This window comes from Pteropus medius, unplaced genomic scaffold (genome assembly GCF_902729225.1).
Source record: "Pteropus medius unplaced genomic scaffold, Ma_sr-lr_union100, whole genome shotgun sequence".
Lineage (NCBI taxonomy): Eukaryota > Metazoa > Chordata > Mammalia > Chiroptera > Pteropodidae > Pteropus > Pteropus medius.
In genome coordinates, this window is record NW_024350319.1 from 13,582,641 (window position 1) to 13,605,921 (window position 23,281).

The following is a 23,281-nucleotide window of genomic DNA, read 5'->3' on the forward strand; positions in this document are numbered from 1 at the left end:
ACACACACACACGCAGAGGTGCCGGAGCTAAATCGGGAGCTTACCGGAGAATTCCTTGGGATCGTTGGGGGACATCTCCCCTCCGTTGCTGTGCGTGGCGTGGCTCTTCCGTGCACCTCCCTGCTTCCCCGAGCCCTCGCCTTCAGCCTTTCCCCGGGCAGCGGCCGTCGCTGAGCCTCGGCCCGGAGACCCGAACTGTGAGGAGGGGCAGCACTCTCTCCCGCCCCAGGCCGCAGGGTCTGCGCCAGGGATGCCAGTTGGGCCGGCGCGGACCGCGGGCTGAGGGGCTTAGCCGGACAAACTGAGTTGGCCTCGCGCCGCCGGCGTCTGCCCGCCCCTCCCGCGGCTGGCGCTCTGAGGGGACTCCCAAGTCTGCGCACCTCTGTCGGGCTTTTGCCTGCTCCACCCCTTTCGCTCTGCTTCCCGATTTTTTTATTTTTCCAAGGGAGCGTGCGGTCTGGGGGTGTGTGCGTGTGTGCCCAAGACTCCTCTTGCGGAGCGGCGAGTGGGAAACTGCAGGAAAATGTTGACCTAACCCCTGGAGCCGCCCGGCGCTGGCTGCTTGGCTGGAGGAGGCGGCGGCGGCGGCGGCGGCGGCCGAGCAGGAGGACGCGCCGAGACGCGGCGCAGTGTCCGGCCGGCGAGCCGCAGCGCTGCCTCCCGCGCGGACTCGGCGGCCGGCGACCAGCTTGGGGCCGGCCTCGGCCCTCGCTGGCCGGGGTCGCCGCTGCACTCTGCGCTTCTCCTCGCGCGGCTCCCGCGCCAGACGGCCCGCCCCCGGGGCGCGCTCGCAGACCGAGGTAAGAGCCGCAGGAGCGAACAATGTGCCTCTGTGGTGGGTTCCAGAGACCTGTTTGCTTTGCGCCTCCTGCCCGGGGGTGGATGCTGGAGGTGGAGGGAGCCGCGGGTGAGTTGGGGCTCGGCTGTTTGTTTATGTTCGGCTGGGCCGAGGGGGAGACCCGCGCTCGCTCAGGCTGCTCACCCCCTCCCCCTTCCCCTCCCACCTCCTCTCCTTGGAAATCGATACGCAGAACTCCCAGTCCCGTCCAGCCTGCTTCTCCTTTTCTCCGGGAGCTGCTGTAACGTTCTCGATGCATCAGTTTAGTTGCAGGGGGCGCTGGGGGGAGAAAGGAGTAGGATTGCATTGTACATATTTTGGTTTTAGGACAGCTTGGGTCGGAAGGTTCCGTTCGTCCTCTCAGTACGTCTGGGGTGGGAGGAAATGTGAGGCTCGTCCTCTGCTGTGTTCGGGGTGCGGGGCCCTGTCTCCCACCGTCCCACCCGCCTGCAGACCGGTCCGGGGCTGGAATTGGAGTGGGGAGGCCGAGCGCTGGGAGCGAGTTCGGGGAAGTGGACGGTGGGGGAGGGTTGGGCTGAGTTGTTGCGGGTTGTTGTTTCTTCTTGTCGGTGGTTAGGTGGTGTAGAGAAGCGAGGATGACAGCAAAGCGCAGCCAGATGTGGTCGGGCCGTTGCTGGGGCTGGTAACGATTAGAGGCTCCCTGGCTGGGCGGGAGAGTGGCGGGGCCGGGCACCAGCGGGCCCTGGGGAGGGCAGAGAGCCTCCTCGACCCGCAGTGAGAGGGCAGTAGCGGGCCGCGCTGGGCCTGCGGGAGAACTTACGGGGTGTGTGCTCCTGGGGTGGCTGTGCGTCTGGGAGCCGCGGGAAGCCTGGTTGGTAGTTTGGGGTGCCGGGTGGGGAGCAGCGGGGAGAAAGAGGCGTGGAAGGAGCTCCAGGAAAAGGGAGACCTGGGCTAATCGAGCGTGGGCTTCTTGATTGTTTGGGGGCAACCCCGACCCTCTGTTGGAGAGGCGAAGGCGAGCGAAGCGACAAAAGCGTCCCAGCAATGGGAAGCACGCTTGCAAGTCTCCTTCGCTTGGAATCTGGAAAGTTTGTTCCTTTCGTCGCACTACGGGGCTTGGGTTAGGGGAAATCTCTGGAAGCTTTACTTTGGGCCAAAGTGTCGCTGAGCGGAGGCTAAGGAACGTATGTCTTTAATGTATTTTTTATATTTCGTTTACTTTGTCCTCTAAAAGCATAGTTAGAGGGACAAGTCCGCTGGTGTCCGTCTTCTTTTCCCATCTTCTATGAACTCCTCGCCATTACCCTTTCCCCTTTCCCTGGCCCCCTTATTCCGCTCTTCCTGATGCAAACTGTGTAGTCTCGGATTCAGACCGAGGAAATATTTTCCTCCTGTTTCTTGAAAGGTGTCAGGCTGCTTAGCAGCTTCTCCAAGCAGCCTGGGAGCGTCTGAGCCGCAGCCACCAACCATATGGTTCCCGTTACAAAGGCCAGGTTCTAAGGCACTCTGTTCCCCGCCCCCACCCCCAATTCGTAAATTTTCTTTTGGAGTTTTTACAGTACATGCACCTCTCTCTTCCTTTTTCCAGAGGTATAGCTTTAACGGACGTGGTTGGTTCATTCACTTCCCTGTCAGTATTTGTGTCTGGAACGGGCCCCAGCGAGTTTGCTCTTTGCTCAACTCGAGTTGCACAATGAAGAAAAGTCACATCCGTTTGGTAAATAATTGCCTGTTGGGATGTCTAAATCAGGTTTGATCTTGGGTGAACCTTAAAAGGTGGGCAGTAAGGAGGGCACTAAGGAGGCAATATGCATCCATAGCAGAAAAATAGATTGGTCTGTGTGATGTCTTTGGCAACATTCCAAGTTGTGATGGGACTTCTTTGACCTAGGTAAAACGTAACTCTAACTTTAAATTTAGTATCTTATAATATTTGAGAAACACTTTATAAAGAAATTCTACTTTTGTTAGATGTGTTATGGAACTTTGTTTTTCCTCCCTCCATCCTCCAATAAATTTATGCGTGATGAAGAGAATACTGCAGAACAAATGTTCTGTTGTTTAGTTTCTTCAGACATTCCAATTCTCTCCTTTTGTTGCTTGCCTCTAAAAGAGGTGCCATTTCACATCATTCTGCACAAATTGTTTGAATTAATGCAAGTGTGAATTCTTACCGTTTGAAGGGGACTATTAGCATATCAAAGGTTTCTTAGCTTCAGCTCAATTGAGAAAACTTCAGCTTGTCTTCCATTTGCTTCCAAGAGGAGGCCCAAAGGGCAATGAGAATTGTAAAGGGTAAAAATAGGGAGGTGGATTTAGGCTGTGTTTCTGAACTTTTACTGTTTTGTAATTATGTGAGCAAAAAACATTGTCTATTACTGTGGAGCCCTTGCAAATGGCAAGACAATTATTTTCTATTGATAAATGGTTTGTTCCTAGAAAAAAGGTGACCTTTTATTTTATGATAGTCACTGTTGCCTGTCTTTTGGGGTTCCTTCAGTAGAAGAGAGAGTGAGAAAGCTTTTCCTACTTTCTTAGTTCTTTTCTAGGGCCTACACTTTGTTATATTAATAAAATGGGAAAGAAAGTCTTTTCATGAGTGTATCAAATAATAGAAATTTTGTGATAAAAGCAAATTCATTTTTACCTAGAAAATGTTATTTTTAATGTACTTGCTAAATTAGTAGGGAAAAAATCAGTGGAGAATTTTGATTATTAAAATATAACATGAACTTTGTTAATGTAGCGTCTATTGCCAGTTTAAGTTTAAGGTTTCTGGGTGACACTCAATTTTTTTGTGAATTGTATTTAAATAGAAGTAATTCTGTTCAAATATTTTGTCTCAAAAGTTTTGTATTTTATCAAACAGTTAAACTAGAGTTTAGCTTAAAGTTGGTTTATTTTTCTTAATATATATAATGTATTTGCTAGTGCTTTTTTACATATGTGAGAGATTCATTCTTTGAATTTCTTTTAACAACTGAGTATAATGAGTGATGAAACAAGTATTTGGGTTATTTCATGGAACAGATGGGTCAAGGGAGAACTATCTTCAGCTTTTGGAGAAGTATTGTTTTTATTTACTTAGCTTAAGATTTACTAAAACATAAGATGAAAATGAATCTCAGAAGGTTTTAGAAATTTGTAAGCTCATTTTTTTATAGTTTTATCTTTGATGGTTGGTTGATTTTGAATGTGAATCGATGATATCCCTTCATTGGAGGAGGGATTTGTTAAAAAAAACTGTGCAGAATGCTTTGTTTTTATTTTAATAGTGAATATTAACTCATAAACAATTTTAGAGGAAAAAGTTATTAATTGCCTAACATTTTGGGCCTTCAGCTTAATAGGATGATAATTTTTTTCAGATTGAGATATTTTTAGTGGCATTCAAATTGTATATCATTAGCCTGAAAGCATTTTATGATAGTTTATTTATCTGATCCGTTCAGTTGTCTAAAGTACTATCGAGGTTAAAAAAAAAGCCCACATCGATGTAATTGCTATTATTGCACTTAAGTTGCTGTTAACTAGTTTGCTTTGAATGTAGAGTGCTATAAAGAAAACGTATTATTCTTCAGAGCTATTAGTGATAATCTAAAAATTGTCTTGAAAACACTGCTCTTTATTTTACCTTGTGGTGATCCTGAATTCAGCAAATCTCTAAAGGTGTAAATTGCAATGAAAAGAAGATTTTTCGACATTTGGATGACAAAATTGGACTACTTAGAGAAAAATTAATGTGTTGTAGAAGCACTTCAGCTGCCATTTTCAATCACTGTGGGTTACTATGTGTTGGCAACAGAAAACAAATTGAGGAATGCAGATAGCTCTGGGAGCAGGTAGTTGGGGAAATCAGAAAATTGAATCATGTGGGGTAGAACAAACCAATTACTTTAGGTTTTGACTTGAGAATTTCCAATAAATTTATTTTTTCCAGGCTTTTGATTCTCTGCTATATTAATGGGCTAACATCAAAGCAGACAACAAAACTTTCAAATGTTATAAAAACTATTATAAACATAGGGATCTCACATGGAGTTCTAGAAGTCTTAATTTAAGACAAGCAATTGGAGGTTTTATTGCTGCAATTTTCACAATCAGCAGAAACGTTAACACCAAGCTTTTGGGTGTTTCCTTTCTTAAAATTAGCAAGAAGAGAGCTTTAAAACCAAGGTTTACTTAGATCTGTTTGATCATTATTGACGCTTTCTGTGTTTCATTAAGAGATTTAAAGTAATATTTTAATGTCTTAAGTAATATCGGAATACGTGAGCTGAGATTGAGACGTTGGGAAGGTCAGGAGGTAACTAGAAATCTGTATATCATAGTAATAAAATGTTATTGCTTTATTTTCTATCAAAATATTTATTTGACCTGACTTTAGTAAATAAATGTTCAAATAAGTTTATTGACAGGTCTAGTATGAGCTAAAGCGAGCATTACGATTTATTCTAAGGCATGGGCTTAATACACTTGTACCTACCTGAGAGAAATCTGTTTTTGTTTTAATAAAAATCCATACCACTTGCCCAGTTGATATTTAAGAGCACAGATCAATTGTACTTAGATTGGGAATGAAACATAGTTTTTGAAATTTAAAGAATTTAGGGTCATATGAATTACTTTTTCAAAAAGTTTCTTCAAAGATCAGTTTTGTCTTGATGTTCACTGTACCTGATTTTATGTCTTGAAGGAGAGGTACACATTTGACATCTGCTTTTCTGTAGAAAAGGTTCATATAAAATTAAAGTGGGATTATTTTAAGCTAGTAAATTTTAGAAGTAAATTGCATAATTATAAAAAAGTTTAAGTTATTTGAAAAAATGCCTGGCTAAAAAGAGCACAAATTGATTATTTTGATCCAGCATTAAAAATAATGACTTTAGCTGATAGACCTGAAAAGGACTTAAAATCCTATGTTTTGTTCATATCAGTTTCTAAGGTAATTTGTTTAAATATTAGTTCGCATTATCTAAATAGATAACTGTATTGTAACTATTTTCAAGAAAGATTAAAACATATTCTATTTTAAAGAGAGATTAAAACCATAGCTTAACTTCTCTCTTACATAACTCTAATTAGTCCATAGCCCCACCCAAGTATTCATCTCTTCAAATAGTTCTTGATTAAAGGTTGAAAGGTTGAAAAGTATTTAATCACCAAGATTACTGTAATTAGACTTGATGTTATCAGAAGAATTGAGACTTTTTCTGAAATTCTTTTGCTATTCAACGTTGGTCAAGTAGTGATTATTATTATTTTTTAATGCTTTAAGAAAAAGGTTAAGGAAATGTCTTATTTAATCTAGAGATAGTTAATTATTGATATTAGGGACTTAAAGTCCTAAAATAATGACATTTTTCTTGACCTAGTGTGATAAGGTTTAAAGCAGTAACTATAACGAGAGTCTGTAATTCCTAAATTTTATTCAGGACTTCAGTGTGATTTTTTAGTTTACTATATAGGTCTTGTTAAGTATATGTTATAAATTGTGAACATCTCTTAATGTTTTTTGATGGACGCAGGTATTTTTTTTTTTAAGTGGATCGTTGTGTCATAAGAAAAGGTCCCAATCAACCAAAAACAGTTAAAAAAATCTTTGTAGGTCATTTATCTGATGGACTAAATTTGGCAGTAATGTAGGCATTAATTTGCAGATACTTTCCAATATTCTTATCCAACAATTTTTAAAAAATGATTTCTTAGGGAAAAACCTCCCATATTTTGCAAATAAAAGTTATCTAAAAAATAAAAGGTAAATCGAATGAACGAGCCAAGCGCTTAACACCTGCAAGTAAAATGCAGTTTACAGAAAAATGCCATTGATTGCTTTGGAAGCACAGAGCAAGTTTAAATATGATTTGTTTAATTACAACAAAAATGCAGTTTTATGAAGTAGTATAGTTTGTCTTCGTAGAGGATTTTATGAATTGTGTGGTGGTAAATAAAATCCCCTCACAGTTGTATAAATTTGTTCAATTACTAGACAGGCTAAAAGAAAAAAAATCAATTTATGTTGAAAAGCAACAGAAATTAGATTACCTTGGTTAGTAGGAACTTGCCAGCATTGTCTGAGTAGCTTAATAATATCAAAAATTACCATGTTTCACAATATAAGGGTATCGGTGCTTGTTTTAATATGCATACATCTTGTTTACTTGGTAACTTTTGTTATGTGAACTTTTTTTCCTTTTTCCTTTTCTTTTTATGGAAGCTGTTATATGACCTACAAGAAACTGTTTCCACTTGCATATTCTCATTTGTTTTAGAGGTTTGTTTTTTCAGTTGATTTTCTGAATTTCTAGAATTTGCAATCAGTTGATATTTCAGATCAATATAGTGAAATATCACTATAGTCAGTAGGGATAGCTAGGTCATTATCAGCAACAGAAACACATTTTAGAAATTTTTACTCTTGACTCTAGAATTATATGGAACTTTAAAACTTTAAAACTTGTAACAGTGAAGTGACATGGAATTTATCATAGCAGATAGCTGGACACCTTTTTATTACCTACCAACCACCTTGATTCATTCTGGCACCCAGATTTTCCAAAGTGCAGGAACAGGCACAACTGCTGCTTACAGCCACCCGACTGTTTTTAGGTCATGAAGTCAACTTCCTGGAATTTCTGGGGAAACCAGTTGAAAAGGGAGGACAAATGTCACTTTAAATAGAGATGTTTAAATCAGATTTCTGCCTGAGGGTAAAATTTAGGTCTGTTTTAGCCCGGATGTAATGTCTCCCTCTACAGAGCACAGCATTAATCACTACCTGACAGAACGTATGCTGAGCAAAATGAGCCCTTGTTGGTCTTGTTATTGATTTTTCCAATCTGTAAGAAGTACATTAAAAACATTAAAATTCACACAGGGATTACACCTTAATCTCCGAATTTCAGTATTGAAATTAGTTGCCTTAAAGAAGCATACTTAAACTGAAGAATCTTTGGGAGACTTTTTCTTTAGAGGATAGACTCAATACTTTAATAAAAGTAGAAATAATATTAAAAAAGCAGGCAAGTTAAGTAGAAGTTAACTTCTTGAAATAATGACCAAATTTTAATTCTGTTTTCAGATGCATTAAGTAACTTAAAAATTTCTTTTTATCTGAAAATATAAAAAGAAATAAAAATGAACTTAGTTCTCAGCCATGAGAGATGGGAGAAGTTGAAAAGATGGTTAACATTAGACTTAAATCAATTTAAACGCATATTATTTTGTAAGAGCAAGACCAGATACAACCTTGTGTCTTTTTCTGGAAAAAAAAATCTTTAGCCATTGTAGTGAAGAAGAATGCACCATGAGGCTCTTAATAAAAAAAAAATAATTTAGTTATGTCTTTTCAGTTATTAGATAATCTTGAACTCCTTTCTTGGTCAAAATATATATGTATACACATGTACATAATAACTGTGCAAATTGTATTTTCCTTTGTATATGTCAGTATTGACAAGTTATTGGCTAAAAATTAGTTCAAATATAAGCTTAAAATGCAAAATATGCATGATTAAGATAGCTGTTTTTAAACTGATTTTGAAAAATATATGACTTATTTAATCTCTGTTTTGTTCTCAAAGATCACTCCTGTCTTTTGGACCATGATATGCTTGTTTTGTCCACACTTTGCATCATTTTGTAGATATTTTACATCGGTCCACACCTCAAACAGAGTGTTGCTCTAGATTTAGATGACAGAATAATCTAACCCCAATTACTGTCAAAAATGGTTCTTGGCTGCTGGGAGCAGGCTGGGAGTAATCTTGCGTTTGACTGATGTTTTCCCTTGTAGAGGTTAGTCAATAGTGTATCTATAGAGAAAGCAAAAGAGAATTCTATTTCGTTTATAATGTGAGTTCTAATTTTAATCGTTTAATCTTAAAATTAAATACTATGACATTGATTCTCCATGCATTGGATGAATCATTACAAGATTTTAGATAGTGTCTTTAGTTGATATATTTCTGTTTTATGTAGATTATATTGATTTAATCAGTTTTCAATTACAATTTTTCGTGAAAATAATTTTGAAATGATTTTTCTTGTGTCTTTACTTTGAAGCAGAGTATTTCGATTTGGAATTAGTTCTTTGTTCCTGTGGTGCCTTCCATACGGAAATTTTATTCTTCTACATTAAAAGCTTACCATTATTTACTGTTTGTTACTGTGGTTACTAATTAGAAGTTATAGAACACATTTTTATATGATATTTTATCCATTCATCTTTGTGTTCTTAATCTCAAAGTGCTTGTGTGTTTTAATTCTTAAAATCTGGCTTTTCTGTAGTTCTGTAGTTAAAGTCCAACATGGTTTGGAAAACATTAATTTTGGTGATGTAAGCTTATGCATTTGCATCCCAGTGATTGTACGTATTTTCATAGAATTTGACAAAAGCTTAATGGATTAAATGAATTAATACATTTTACATATCTTGTTTTTCATTTTAAAAAAGATGGACGTAATTCTAAAACTACAATTTGCTTCATATGCATCAACAAAAATTATTTACTAAACTTATGCTGTCCTTGACATTTTACTAAGGACATTTAACTGTTTTTGTCCTTTTCAAAGTTCTGTTTGTCATGAAAAAGATACTGTTTGGATATTTTGTGCTTCCTTTTGAAAACTGTATAGATAATAATAGGGGCATTCTCCCCTTTGTTTTTTCTGCTGCAAATGCTGTGTGTGATACCCAGAGCTATGTTGGAAGCCACTTTTAATATTGTTGGTTTTAAACTTGGTCTGCAGCCTCAATATTTAAAAATATAAGTGAAACAATTTTTTTTAAGTAAAAACCCACTAAAAACACTGCTTTTATAAGTTACCTTTTCCCTTAACCCTGTTTTCTTTAAATGGAAAAATATGACATATCTCTGCATATTTCTGTATGTTTTAGCATGAAAGTTACTACATCTTTTATAATTTTCTGTTGTTTAATAAGGATATTAGTTTTTAAAAACCACTTTTATAAGCTTGTCAGTTCATTTATAGGTAAGTCAAACCAAATTTGCCTCAAATTTCTGCAAGGGGGACATCTTAAAAGAGGGGATGTCAAACATTGTTTTGCAGCAATTTTCTTTGGTAACACATTGTCCCCAAGACCTTAAAATGGTTCTTAACTTTTTTTTTCTTTTTCTTCCTTGGCAAGGGTGTACCTTATCTCTCTGTTCACCTAGGGAAAGGAATATGGCACAGGAGAGTATGTAAACAAATCTAAAACAGGTTCAGAAAAAAATATTACGGAGGGGTAAAGAACATTTTGCAAACCAAATCAGTTTTCTTTTTGTAATGAATTAATGAAAATAGATTTATTTGTCGCAAGTAAATACTCTCCAGCTTTAAATTTTAGATTATTCTAAGTAAGTAGAAAATGTACTTGTTAACTGCATTCATTTAAAATTGATCTTTTACTGTTAATTGATCCAAAAATGCCTTTGATTGTTTACTTGGCAATCAGAAGATGCATCAGACAAACGGGTTGGACAGATAAGCTTTGTTTTGGGTGGTCTGTCATATTAGGCTGGTGCTGTGTAAGCGAGGTAATGTTTTCTTTGAAATACACCTTGTGAGATTAGCTCTTGGGTGACTGTGAAAAGTTAGTGTTTCTTCCCTGCTCAAGCTGCATTCTTAACCAAGATGAGGGACAAGAATAATCATGTTGAACCACAAATTTTCAAGAGCAGGTATTTTAATCAGATAATTGGTAAGGAGGAGGGAACAGTGCTAGATAACAGTATTTTTATGCAATAATGACCTGCAACTGCCTACATGTTTTGAATATTTTTGCTAACCCTTGTTACTACCTGCAGAGGGAGCTTGTATATGAGATAAAATAATCAAGGCAGTATAAATTGGTAATTTCTCATTTTAAAATTATATTGTATTAACATAATTTTTATTTTCATTTGAGAAAAATTGTTCTAAGAAAAGCATTTGGGATTAGCCAATTATAGCGAAATTTAATATAATAAATGCCAGGTATTTATCATTTCCGATATTCATAGATTAACAAATGTCCTTTTTACCTTTTCTTAATTAGTAAAAATAACTTGAAAGATTATGAAGATAAATAATCAGATTCATTTTGAGCTTCTACTTTTTTATTGGTTGACTAGAGCTCTTGGGAAGATGACTGCAGAACCATGTCTTGCTTAAATAACTAATAATTATTAAAAGAAATATTCAAATTTTAAGGATAATGTTCTAGATTATGTAAAATTTATAAAACAGTCACTAAGCAGTAGTAAATTATATTCCTCTATCTTTAATTAACATCAAATTAGATGACTTTCATACATTCTTTTCTAAAAATAAAAATGATCACTTTGGATTACTGACTTGTGCAATACTGTACTGACTAGTACAGTGAAATTTAAACTGGGAAACTATCAGTAATGACCTAAAACTGCTGACTAACTTGGAAAAAAGTGAATGCAGGCAAGATAGATAGTACTTGATTAAAAACTGAATTCTATTTATGAACCCTGTGTCAACTTAATTTCTAAGAAATTAAAAGCTACGTTCTCAGAAATACTTGAGAGTTTTGCAGTCAGGTGTTTTGATAATCGGGGTGGAAAAAAGCCTTTAGGGTCATTTGGATCATATTGGCAAAAATTTTCACGTTATGTGCTTATACTTGGTCAGAAACTTTAAGGCTAGGATATTATATTAAATTCTAAAAATATTTTTTACATTTTGGTATCATGAAGTTATTTCAGAATTTGCTTGTTGGAAAAAAAGGGTTTTCTACTTGTGCATCTATGAAAAGAGATATAATGGTTCATTTTCCCTTAGTTACCAAGGAATGATATGATAAATAAAAATATTTACTTTGTATTTTAAGAGGCTTTGATTCTTAATGAAATCTATTGTTGTGGATTTATTATTTTATTAGCTACTCTTTACTAATGTGAAAAGCCAGATTGTTATTGTTGCACAGAATGACCCTTTGAGTATGGAAACTTGTCTAATAAAGAGATTTATGGTACTGGCATGGGCTTTTATATAAGTATTACCCTGTCAGCATGGTCATGTATTATCTTAACAAGTCTATGCTACATTTATGCAGAGCATTTTCATATCAGGGTGAGACTGCTTGCAACAGCAATTACACTTCAATAGGATTATGATGGTATGTTTCACAAAAATATACAAACGCTCCTTTTCTATAGAATTATTGATAGGCATCCTGGTATTGCCAACTTTGCGTTGTCTTAAAATGATTAAAAGAGATTTCTTATCATAGTTGGTCTAAGTATAAAAGGCACCGGAAAGTAGAATCTAATATTACAGTTCATTATCTTTTTCTCTCAAATAGCACACCTCCCTTCACAGCGAGGTAAGGGTTACTAGAGAATTCATTTCAGGAAAATTGTTACAATGGGAACAGTAACTGTCAGGGAGTGCATAACTTCTGTGAGGTTATTGGAAAGGCACAGCTAGGGTAAGTTCTACTGGTTCTGTCTTAAATTTGAAGGTAGACTACTGAGTAGTTTTTAAAATTAGTGAAATTTGAATCCATTGCAAAGAAAATGTGTTATTGAAAAGTTACTATAAAAGTATTGTTATATTGGTGACATTTATAACAAGAAAGTTAATTGATCTGCACTTTGTTTTAAAATAACCCTGACATTCTTTGTAGGTAATCAAAGAAATTTTTATTAAATATTTTTGAGTAATAAAAATAATTTGAATTATGGTATATCATTCTTTGCTCATTTGTATCTGTTGAGTAAATGTGTATGCATTAATTGTTCTTGCATCTGAGCAGATTAAAACAAGCTATATTATGAGCACAATATAATATGAAGAGTAACTGTACAGATAAGGGTAAAATATGTTATGAATGTAGATTTGAAATCATCTTTTTAAATATAAAAGTGGAAGGTTTTACTTAAAAAAAGATGATACATTTTTATACTCTTTGAACCAAGTGTCAAATATCCTAACATGTTAACAGTTTGAAGGGGAGTTAACAAAACATATAACTAAAAAATATTCAAAAATGTACATACCTATTTGAAGAGTTTGGAATGCAAAACCGAATCTGCATGTTTTAATAACTATGCTGGAAAAAAATGTATTTTAAATTGCCTTATTACCAGGATTTAAAAACTAATGTTTTTATTTTAATTATAAAAATAGATAAATTATATTAGTTTTCCTTGCTTTTTAAAAATATGTTTCAAAGGCATTCCTTTTTGTCTTTTTGATTTCATCAAACTAAAATCTAACAGATTTAAAAAGACTACTTTTTATTACTTATACTTTAGTATGATATTGTGCCATTCATATGATGTTTCTAATTCAGAGCTGTACTGAAGCGTGAAATCTTAAAATCTTAGACTATCAAATTTCTGTTCATGTTAAAAAAGAATAAATTGTAAGGTATCACAAAATTTCTCCATAATTTAAATGTAATTGTATTATCTTTACATAAAAGTAAACACGGCAACTAAGGAAATACCTGAAATTAAAAATAATATTTTCTACTTCTGAATAATTTGTCTCATTTGCATGATTTTCATATTTTAATATAAATATGATTAGTAAAATTGCATCTTTTGGGATTTATATTTAAAAAACATTTAATCATTACATTTTTGTGTAACCGTTTTTAAAAATTAGTTTATATTTAATGCTCATTAAATCAGATTGTTGGTTCAAAAGCATTTTTTTGGAACCAATTGTAAGTCAAAACAGAAAGGCAATTGCTATTATCAGACACCCTGAATAAAAAGCTAGTTTAGTTAATAAGGAAATGGCTTAGCCCAGCATTTTACTATTTGTCAGAGCATCGTAACAAATGCTTTGTTATGTCTTAGTAGTAATAACTGGCCTGCAATAGCTATTGGCTAATGCAAAAATAAGAACCTGGACCGTTGCAGTTATTTGAATTACACTTCAAGAAAATGTGTTTTACCTCTTTGCCATGTGGGGTTCAGAGAGCAGCTGCAACACATTAAGGTATTTAAGAATACATTTTAAAAGCACTTTTCTATCTTTGTATTCTTCGCAAGATTTTGGGGTTGATTCATGCTTATAAAATATTTTATAAAATGGTGACAATTATAATAAACTTGGTGGTCAGATATAACTTTTATACTTTGCCTAGTTTAACGTAGTTATTTTTTTATTTTCTTACTAATTCCTTTGTATTGTGGTACAAAAATGTGAAGAAGTACATAAATTCTCCCAACATTTCAGCCTAGAAAACTATCATTGGTTTCATTAAGAATAGATGTCTTTTAAAACAGTTGTTAGTCTGTTATTAATATTACATGATAAAAAAATTTAGGGACTAATCTTAAGTATCTTAGAATTCACATTTTCTAGAGTTGTACTTTTCAAAAATATTTAGAATTGATTCTTAATGGTCTCAGTATTCCTAAAAACTTGGAGAGTAAGAATTAGAGCTCTTTAGAACAATACTAAATTGAATAGCCTGTAAAGTAACCATTGCTTAAATATTTTAAGGATATCGAGAACCTTGCAGATTACATACACTAATAGCCTCATTTCTCTATATTGCCTGTTAATTCTGTGAAAATCAAGAGGCGTAAATCCACAAGGTTGCAATTAAATCACTGTGTTAACTTTTAATTGAAAATAAACTAAAATATAGCTTTACTTTGTTAGCTTACTTTATTAAAAATCGATTTTGTCTGTTTATTAGTCGTTACAAAGTCATGTATTTATAAAATTGATATCAGATTTTTTTGCACTGTTATGAACACCTTTTCAGTATCTTGTATGTTGGTTTATAATTTTTGCTATTTCTACTGATAGCATGTTTTCTTTAGATGTTTTAATAATTTGAAGTTACTTATTTCTAAAACGATGGCTGAGGGCCTTCTCTTTTAAAAAAGAAATCACATCTTTCACTTGACTTCCCAAGGAAAGCTGCTGTTTATCTTCCTAAGAAGAGCCAAGATATAAATTTAGGGATTAGTATCATAGTAAACATATTTTATTTAATGTAGAATGATATGGTGGTAGTCTTCAGAGCATTTCAGTATGACTTAATATATATTAAGCTCTCAATGAGCTATTTGCCATATCTTCATGTTTGGCATTATTCAGCTCTTATAAAAGATGTATTTAATATTTGGTCAAATAATCAGTTATTCATTAAAACATGAGCAATCTTTTTTATACTTGTTTGCTCTTATTCAACCTACAAAATAGAAACTTTATCTCATGTACTTTATTCTCAAGTAAAATATTGAAGTTTTTCATTGAAGTGTGTCAAGTGACAAACTGAGGAATGTATATATACTTCCATCCTGTAATTAAATTTGTGTTATGAATAAGATGATTTTAAAAGAAAAAGTTAGTTTGCATGTAAAAAGATTTGTATGGGCAACTACATAGCACAAATTATGCCTGTGATTGGCCTGCCATCCTACTTTGTTTTATTTATATATTCGTTTCAACCAAAACATGGTAAGACAAATATATGTATTAGTTCTTGGCTGGATTTTTCATTGTCTTGATCTAATTTTTCTGAAATGAGATCTGAAAATCGGGCTCTATTTGTTACCTAAATATATAAATTATTGCATTATGTGTAAGACAAGTATCTATTGATTTTTCTCTTCTTATCTCCTTTTCCATTAGAATCTAAGATGTAGATAATTTTTTGTGGTAATTTTACTGTTTTAATTTGTCAACGTTAATTTATTGCATAAAAGATATTTTTAAAAAAGTAAAAAATGTATGCAACCATGTATAAGGATAGACTTTTAGATAGAGAACTATAACATGTATCAATTCAAGTAGTTGAAAGTTAAACTAAAAAATATTAGGAAGAGTTCCAGGAAACAGTATATAAATTTGGCTAAATAGTTGGAATTTCCATTAACACTGCTTATAAAGGTTAAATTTTGAATAGTATCACTATACCTCTCTGAAGTTTTAAAGCTCTGTTTAATCTATTTGAATATTAATTCCTTATTAAAACTTCAGTAATTTACCTCATTTTAACATGCAGTCAAAAATTGATGAAATTTAAGAGTTTAACATCCAGGTTAAATTTTTTTGAAATCACCTCTCACAGTGGTATATAGAAACAGCTGTAAAGGCGGGACATCAGTCTGTTTTTGTTGTTATTACAAGATTTATGGAGAGACTGAAAAAATTTTAACAATTCAGTGGAAATTAGAAGCTTCCTATCTTTAATAGTGAGCTTTCTTTATATGTACTTTGAGTTTTATTGATTCTGCACAAGCACAGCAGATCAATAAATCTAGAACAGCACAGGTTTTGGTTTAATATATATAAATATTACAAGTTTTATAAAATTGAAAATCGTTCTTAATTCTAACTGAAACAATCAGTATTTTGCCTTTATCTTTGGTTGTTTAACTGAAAGGCAGATGTTCCTGTCTTTGGAATTAATTTGTATTCAAGAGTTTATTAATATATCTAAAACTACTTAAGCCAACTGTTCATTTATAGGGACATTGATAAGGTACAACTAAGATCATAAAGGTATATTTGAATAAAGTCAATCTTAATTTTTGGCAGCCTTGTCACCCTTCTATTTTGTGTAATCTGTAGTTTTCTCCGGGCCAGACAATAACCACCAAACCAGTGTGATTCAGTTTTTGCCATTACCCTGCCTCTCTCAGTTTTGATGCACTGTATTAAGATGCATGCACAGTACTAGAAAATTATTACTGCATACAAGAATTCCTTTGAGAGTGGCAATAAGATAAAAATCATACGCAAATTATTTTTTGAAAAATCTGTTATTTCATATGTGAGTACATTTTCTGTATTTCACAGCAACTATTCCTAACAATGTTGCATGTGTATAAATGACAGGTGAGGACTTGGATTTACTCTACTAATTCACAGTATTTATAATGCCTTGAATTTTACTTTCAAAATGTTATTTTTGGTTTCCTACCATGCCACAGAGGTTATTATGGCAGCACATGTGGCTTTGAAAACATGACAGAACTTCTAGCACTGTTTGCCAAAATTGCCAGACCAAAAGTATGCATTTGCTGGCTTTGGTCTTAAAATCTGTAGTTTAAAATATTGATTGTCTTTTACCCTTTACAAGAACAATTTTATCTATAAGCACATTTAATCTAGTTATCCATGAACTTCTGGGTTTTAATTCTAGTCATTTTAGATGAACAGCCATTTATTAAGGCCCTGCCTGGCAAAATGTACTGTAGAAGAACTGTTCTCTAGGTGCTTATAATCTCATGAGAGAAACACATTTCCACAAATAATTATAATATAAGGCATACTTTAATGACACGCCAATATGAAATGTAGAGGAAAGGCTGTAGAAATACAGGGTAGCTCAAGTGAATTCAAAATGAGTAAGTTGTATGGAGAAAAGAGACCCCATATTTGTAGATTTGAAGGCAGAGAGGCATTCTGTCAGATGAAGGGTTTTTGAGGAGGACAGGTTAGAGATAAAGGCACTAAAAATGAGGCAGAAAATGATGCCTTAAAGAGTAAGTACGGAAGTATGACAAGCATAGGAAGTGGAAAGAGATGAAACTAGGATACTAGTTTAGGACATGTTATTAAAGAGTCTAATCTGCTAAGATTAGATTTTATTATGTGTACTATAAAAGCTGTTAATGTTTGTTGACTGGGAAAGCAAATAAATTTAATTTGCTAACTCTCAAGGTGGTATAAACAAACTAGAGTGGGGAAATACTGGAGGAAATAGAAACCTAGTTGGAAGGTGTATAATGGTCAAGGTGAGAGGCGATGGCAGTGAACATATGGGAAGATTTTTGTAAGGATGAGAGAGAATTTGGTGACTGAATGAATGTGGGATAGAGGAAGACACTAGAAATCAAAGCCTAGGTTCTAGACAAGTTGTTCATTCTTTCCATTAGCCTGCTTGAGGGCCAGGGATGGGGAGCGAGCCTGTTTTTTCTGACAATATTTTGAGGTGCACACATTACACCAAAAGAAAACCAGCTGCACCCAAGATTGTTTTAGGTTGATAGGTATATTTTTAATGTGATGTTTTGCAAAAAAAAAATGTAATTTTGCTTTATAAATCTTTCTAAAAAACATCAAATATATACCTGTGTATGTTTATAAATGATTATTCATCTTTTTTAAAGTGCTGATTAAAGTGAAAATTTTGTGTGGATTTAAGGCTATAAGATTTAGGTTTTTTGTTTATTTGTATTTTATTTGAAATTTCTGTAAACAAGACTATGAAAGTCAGTTACTATAATCTGGTTAGAGAGAATCTTTATTTGTGAAAGAATATTTTTGTCATGATTAGACCTGTTGAGATGTTCTCTTTGTTCAAGGTCATTTTAGTGATATTCTTAACAGCTCTTTAACCAACTAATTTGTATTTTCTGAAAGTTTAGGAGTCGGAGGCTTTTTAAAAAAAATTTATGGCAGTTTACCGTGGCTTTCTCTCTTGGCATCATGAACTTATACATTGATTCTGTTGGTACACAGGAAATTTCCCAGCTACATCTTGTTCATTATAAGAGTAATTAAAGTATTTCCTCAATAGATTTTCAGTTATTTAGACTTGCAGTAACTTTGTATCTGGCTAATTATGGGTAACAAGGCTGAACAACAACTAAAAGTACCTATCAGCACCTATCATCAGTGATTAACTCAGAGTAGGTTTTCAATATATTTTTTGAACAATTATTATAGTAATGAAGATCACAATAACTTGCTCTAGAACCTCACTAGTTTCATATTCCTGTTATGGATGTAGGAATGATAAAGGTAATAATGAAACAACTGATTTTTTTTTTTCCGTGCTAATCTAAAAGTATTTCTTGCTTCCACATGATAATGTGCGTGATGCCTTTTATCATAGTGCTTAATAGAGCTGCTTAGATGGAAAGCTCTTAGTAAATGCTAGTTATTATTATTGATGTGGACTAAATTTGGTTCACATTGGTTTATATATTTAAGTGGTTGATGTCTTTTACAATTCATTTTCACTCTAGATTTGTTTCACTTTTTTCTGTGACTTTGGTTTGAGAGATTCTCTCTTCCTCCTTTTCTCAATTGTGCTTAGAATTTTTTAGTATTTTTTTTACAGGGTTTCTATTATCGTTGCTATTTTCTTTAGATATAAATCAGTGACTGACCTGACTAACCTTTGTCAAAGTGGATGTTCCGATATTGAAAACAAGAAATGTTGATCTTTCCCCATCCACTTGGAAATATCAGTATTTTCTGCTTCCACTTTTACTATGTGATTAAGTAAAGAGGATGTAGTTTTCTTCATTTTACTTTTATAATTGATGCCTGACTGAATTACCATATGGAAAACATACAAGTAAGATTCTCTTTTGTAGTTCTTCTCCCTTAATCATAGCTCCATATCCCTTTCCCCAGATCATCTCAAAGATTAGGATTCTCCCATGTATTACCAGCTTTAAAAGGAAGTCAGAAGAGGATGCTTGTCAGCAGATGTCCTAATATGAAGGCTGACTTCTTTTTTTGACTGGAGGTGGATCAGTGATGTTGAAAATGTAGATTTGCATAAGGTAATCAAAATGAATTAAAGGGAGATTAACTAAATATGGTTGTTGATACTGTAGTGTGAATTTTATTTAGTTGGTTAAGGAAACCATAATACTATAAAAGTGTTTAAAAAGACATTTTTAATGGTGATAAGATAAAATCTATAAAGAAGTTTCAGCAAAATATTTTAATAAATCCATGATGTAACCATTTAGTCACTTAGCAAACAATAACAATAGCATTTACTATCACATATAAACTTTTGCAAAGGTGGCCCAAATTTCAGCATCAGGGACATTTTGTAGTATTCCAGGAGCCTTTCTTCTATAATTCCTTTCTTCAGTGGATAGGTATCACAGGTGGATTATCTTTGCTTTTACTTTGTGAAATAGTAGCTTTTTTGGAGAGAGGTGGTGGTGGTTTACCTTCCAAAATGTCTTCTACTGACTAATATTAAAATCTGATTAAAATCTCATTGTGTTCTTGCAGTCACAGCAGAAGACCACTATAAATTGCATTGTATGAAACTGAATAGTAACTATGGTTTGATTTAAAGTATTAATAAGATCTAAATCTATACATCGTAGCTGTAGGGTTTCAAGATTTTAATTTAATGAAATGTCAGAACAATTTCTTATATTTAGTTTGATGAGCGTTATGTGAGAAACGTGTGTTTCTAAATTAGGACAGATATATTACATTATTGACAGAGTCTAATTATTAAAACCTGTTAAATTTCATATTTAATATTCAGATATCTTTCTGCAAACAAGCTGCTGTTTTATTATCAATATTGTTTGATTCATATATTAAAGTGATTAAATTGCAAATTCTGGTCTGAGAAAAGGATTTAGTAGACGTAGCCATGGTTTTTCAACAGCCTCAGTAAGTCATAAATACTAAAGAAAACCAAACAAACCTAAAACACAAAATTACAGTGCTGCATGCATTATAGGCAATATCAGATGGCTGAAGATTAATTCCCAGTGTGAAATTTACTGTTTTTTCTTATAGAGTGTGAGACATAAGCCCAAGATTGGTATTGGAATGCTAATATCAGCCCCGTAATTTTGGAGAAAAGAGATATGGATTTCAACTTACTCATTCTCTGTTTTGAATAGTGATAAAAGTATTGTACCCATATGCTGTCTTCTCTCTGTAGAGGAATTTTACTGTCGGAAATAGTATTTTCTCAAAATCAAAATATTGATAGCAAAATTTGTAGACGTGGAAGCCTACTTGACAAAAATTTTTGCGATAGTAATTTTTTTGTAATTTTAATGTACTTCGAAAATAAATATCAAATTTGTTTATTTCCTAAAATTTTTTTTTATTTAAAGTCGAATTTATCAGGTTTTTTAAATATAGTTTTATATAAGTTCATGTTGCATGATACTTTTAAGAAGTTTTAAATTATTTTTAATATTTTAAATTATAAGTTGTTTTTGTAGACACTATTAAATTTTCAAGTATTTTTAAGAGATTATTCTGTTAGAATTTAGTTGGACCTGAGTTGCAGGTTTAGTTTCTTAATTGTGGACTTGTCTGCTTCCTCACTCTTATAATGAGGAGGCTCAGTTTTTACAACTGAGGTTTTTAAAACTCTTCTCGAGAGGGGTTTATTTGACTCTTATAAATGGCAAAAATGATAATGTATTTTATGCCAAACAGTGATGTTAAACTTCCTGAAAAATAGCCATTTTTATTTTCTGTGTTTTAAATTGGCATTTCTCAATATTTAGTTAAACATTTAATTTAAAAAAATAGTCTGAAGTATGAAAAAAATTCCTTGAAAATCTATTTTAGGCAATCTCTTAAGTTTGTTTCCAGTTCTTAAAAAATATATATTTCAGTTTTACACTTCAGTTTCTGAATTCCATTCACTTTTCTTTATCCTTTCCGTTATTGTGTTTGCTGCTTCCTATAGTTTATTCATTCAGTCCTTTCCTCTCACTCTCTTCTTCCTATTTACCTACCTTCCTTTCTGTCAAAAATATTTCTCATGTGCTCTTTGCCAGGCATTATGCAAGAGTGCCTGGCATTGAGGGTATAGATGTGAAAGCCATGGTTTCTGTTCAGTTTGCTCACAAGAATTTGAAAATCATACTTCAGATACTTTATGATAGTGCTAGGCACATTATACTTTGGACACAGTGGCAGTTTTTCCCTGGTGTGTGTGGTAGAGATTTAGAGAAGGGGAGGGACTAGATAGTCAGGTGGTGGGCCTAAACTGAGTCTTGGAAAAGGAATTGTAGTTGGCCAAGGAGCAGGTGGCAGAGGGATTCCAGGCAGAAGGAACAGCATAAGTATGCCAACAAAGTTACAGAGATGAGGGTAAGCCTCTTACGGTCCAAAAATCAAATTACCTCAAGCTTAGATGTTAGCTAAAAAAGAAATACATTAAACATTATTATAATTTTCCAGAAATTTGGTCAGTTTATTATATATTCACTGTATTAATCACCAGGATATTACACTACTCATCAGAATCAAGATTGAAGCGCTGAGCAAAAGCCATGGTCCATATGGAGCACTTATTCTCTTAATTACATTAAAATAATTTGTAACGTTATTTGTGCCCTTGGCCTATTTCCTTATCTTTTGCATCGTTCTATTGCTTGTAATATCAGTCTCAGTGCCTTGAACTAAGTATGTTTCCTGAAATTTTTTTTGCTTTGTTTTAAAGAGAGATATGTTGAAGAAAGATAAATATTGAAGATTTAGACAAGAGATTTTTAAATAGTTCAAAGCTTAATTGAAGAGGAATCATAAAGTAACCCAATAACAACTACCATACAAATGATACATAGATAATCACCATAAGAATTTGCAGAAGGAAAGGTTTTTTTCAGCTTGAGGTGGTCAGGTTGGCTTTTTGGAATGGGTGGTTTTTAAACCTATAAAGTCTCTAAAGAATTTTTGGAAAGAAGGGAAATGCTTTCATTGTGGCTAAAAAAATCTTGAGTAAAAGTCAATTTGAAAGACATATTTAGAATTACTGAGCAAAAAAGTTTGACAGAAACAAAGAGATGGATTAAGTATTTTTCAAGTTAGATCTCTGGGTTCTTTTCCCAGTTTTGCTTTTTACCACTTTTTTTTTTTTTTACAATTTCTCTTTTTACCATGTATCCCCCAATTGTAATTTCTCTGTTGTTAAAATAGAGATATTACATTTGTTGTGGTAATTACAATGAGATAATAATATATATACTCGTGGGAAAAATATAAGATCAGTCAGTTTAGAGATCTGCCTTTGTGAAGTCACAACCCCAAGTATTTTCTTTGTCTTACATATAAAGCGATCTCTAGGATTGGTTCCAGTTTTGCACATTTTTATGTTTTAGAGTGAAATTAAGAAGATTAGTCTAATGGAGGCTGGCAAGCTGGATGGATGGTGAGAAATCAGCCATGAGAGTTTTGCAGAAGTTTAAAAAGAGGTTAGTGTGGAGGGAGCGAAAGGAATGAGAGGGGATTAAGACATTTCAGAGAAAGAATCAATAAAACAGTGAGTGAATGTATACCACCTTAACATGAAATACCTTTTCTATTAGCAGAGCTATATTTTACCCAAACTTAAAATGAATAATGCTTCAGAGGATTCTTGGTTCTAAGAACTCTAGTTAGAGACAGAGCTAATTTCATTTATGTGTGTTTAGATCAACATGCACACTTGTGCACATTCAGCAAGCTTGGTTTAAAGAAAATCTGTTACTTTATAGGAGATGTGATTTTTTTCTTTTACCATTTCACACTAATGTTTTTCTTTGTTATTTTAAGTCACCAATTGAATATGTATATAATTCACACTTAATCAGTATATTGGTCTAGAAGGTTTTCTAGGAGACTAATAATAGAGTAGAGGCTTCTTTAATACATATGACTATATAAAACATTATTAATGTTAACAGATGTTGCACTTTAATCCCCTAGAATGATTGTTTGGTACCAGCAGGAGATTTATTAAGCCTGAATTGTGTGAAATTGTGTGTG

At 34.0% G+C, this 23,281-nt stretch overlaps 2 protein-coding genes across 11 annotated transcripts in view; one reads left to right on the forward strand and one right to left on the reverse strand.

Annotated features, from left to right (window-relative positions):
* LOC120583139 (splicing factor, arginine/serine-rich 19-like) overlaps positions 1-2,419 on the reverse strand; it is an 82,160-nt gene extending 79,741 nt beyond the window's left edge. The window contains exons 1-2 of the mRNA XM_039838464.1: positions 2,049-2,419; positions 45-1,974 (exon numbers count right to left, since the gene is read on the reverse strand). Coding sequence (XP_039694398.1) covers positions 45-1,974; positions 2,049-2,419 — 2,301 coding nt within the window. The remainder of the gene's footprint in view (positions 1-44; positions 1,975-2,048) is intronic.
* ADGRL2 (adhesion G protein-coupled receptor L2) overlaps positions 1-23,281 on the forward strand; it is a 180,153-nt gene that overhangs the window by 1,003 nt on the left and 155,869 nt on the right. For 4 of the 10 annotated variants that reach the window (XM_039838681.1, XM_039838671.1, XM_039838675.1 and 1 more), the window contains exon 1: positions 670-800. The exons of 5 other annotated variants lie outside the window; for them this stretch is intronic. The gene's annotated coding sequence lies outside the window, so the exon portion shown is untranslated. Of the gene's footprint in view, positions 1-669; positions 801-1,710; positions 2,517-23,281 lie in introns of those variants that run through there. One more of the 10 variants, XM_039838673.1, reaches the window with a different exon arrangement.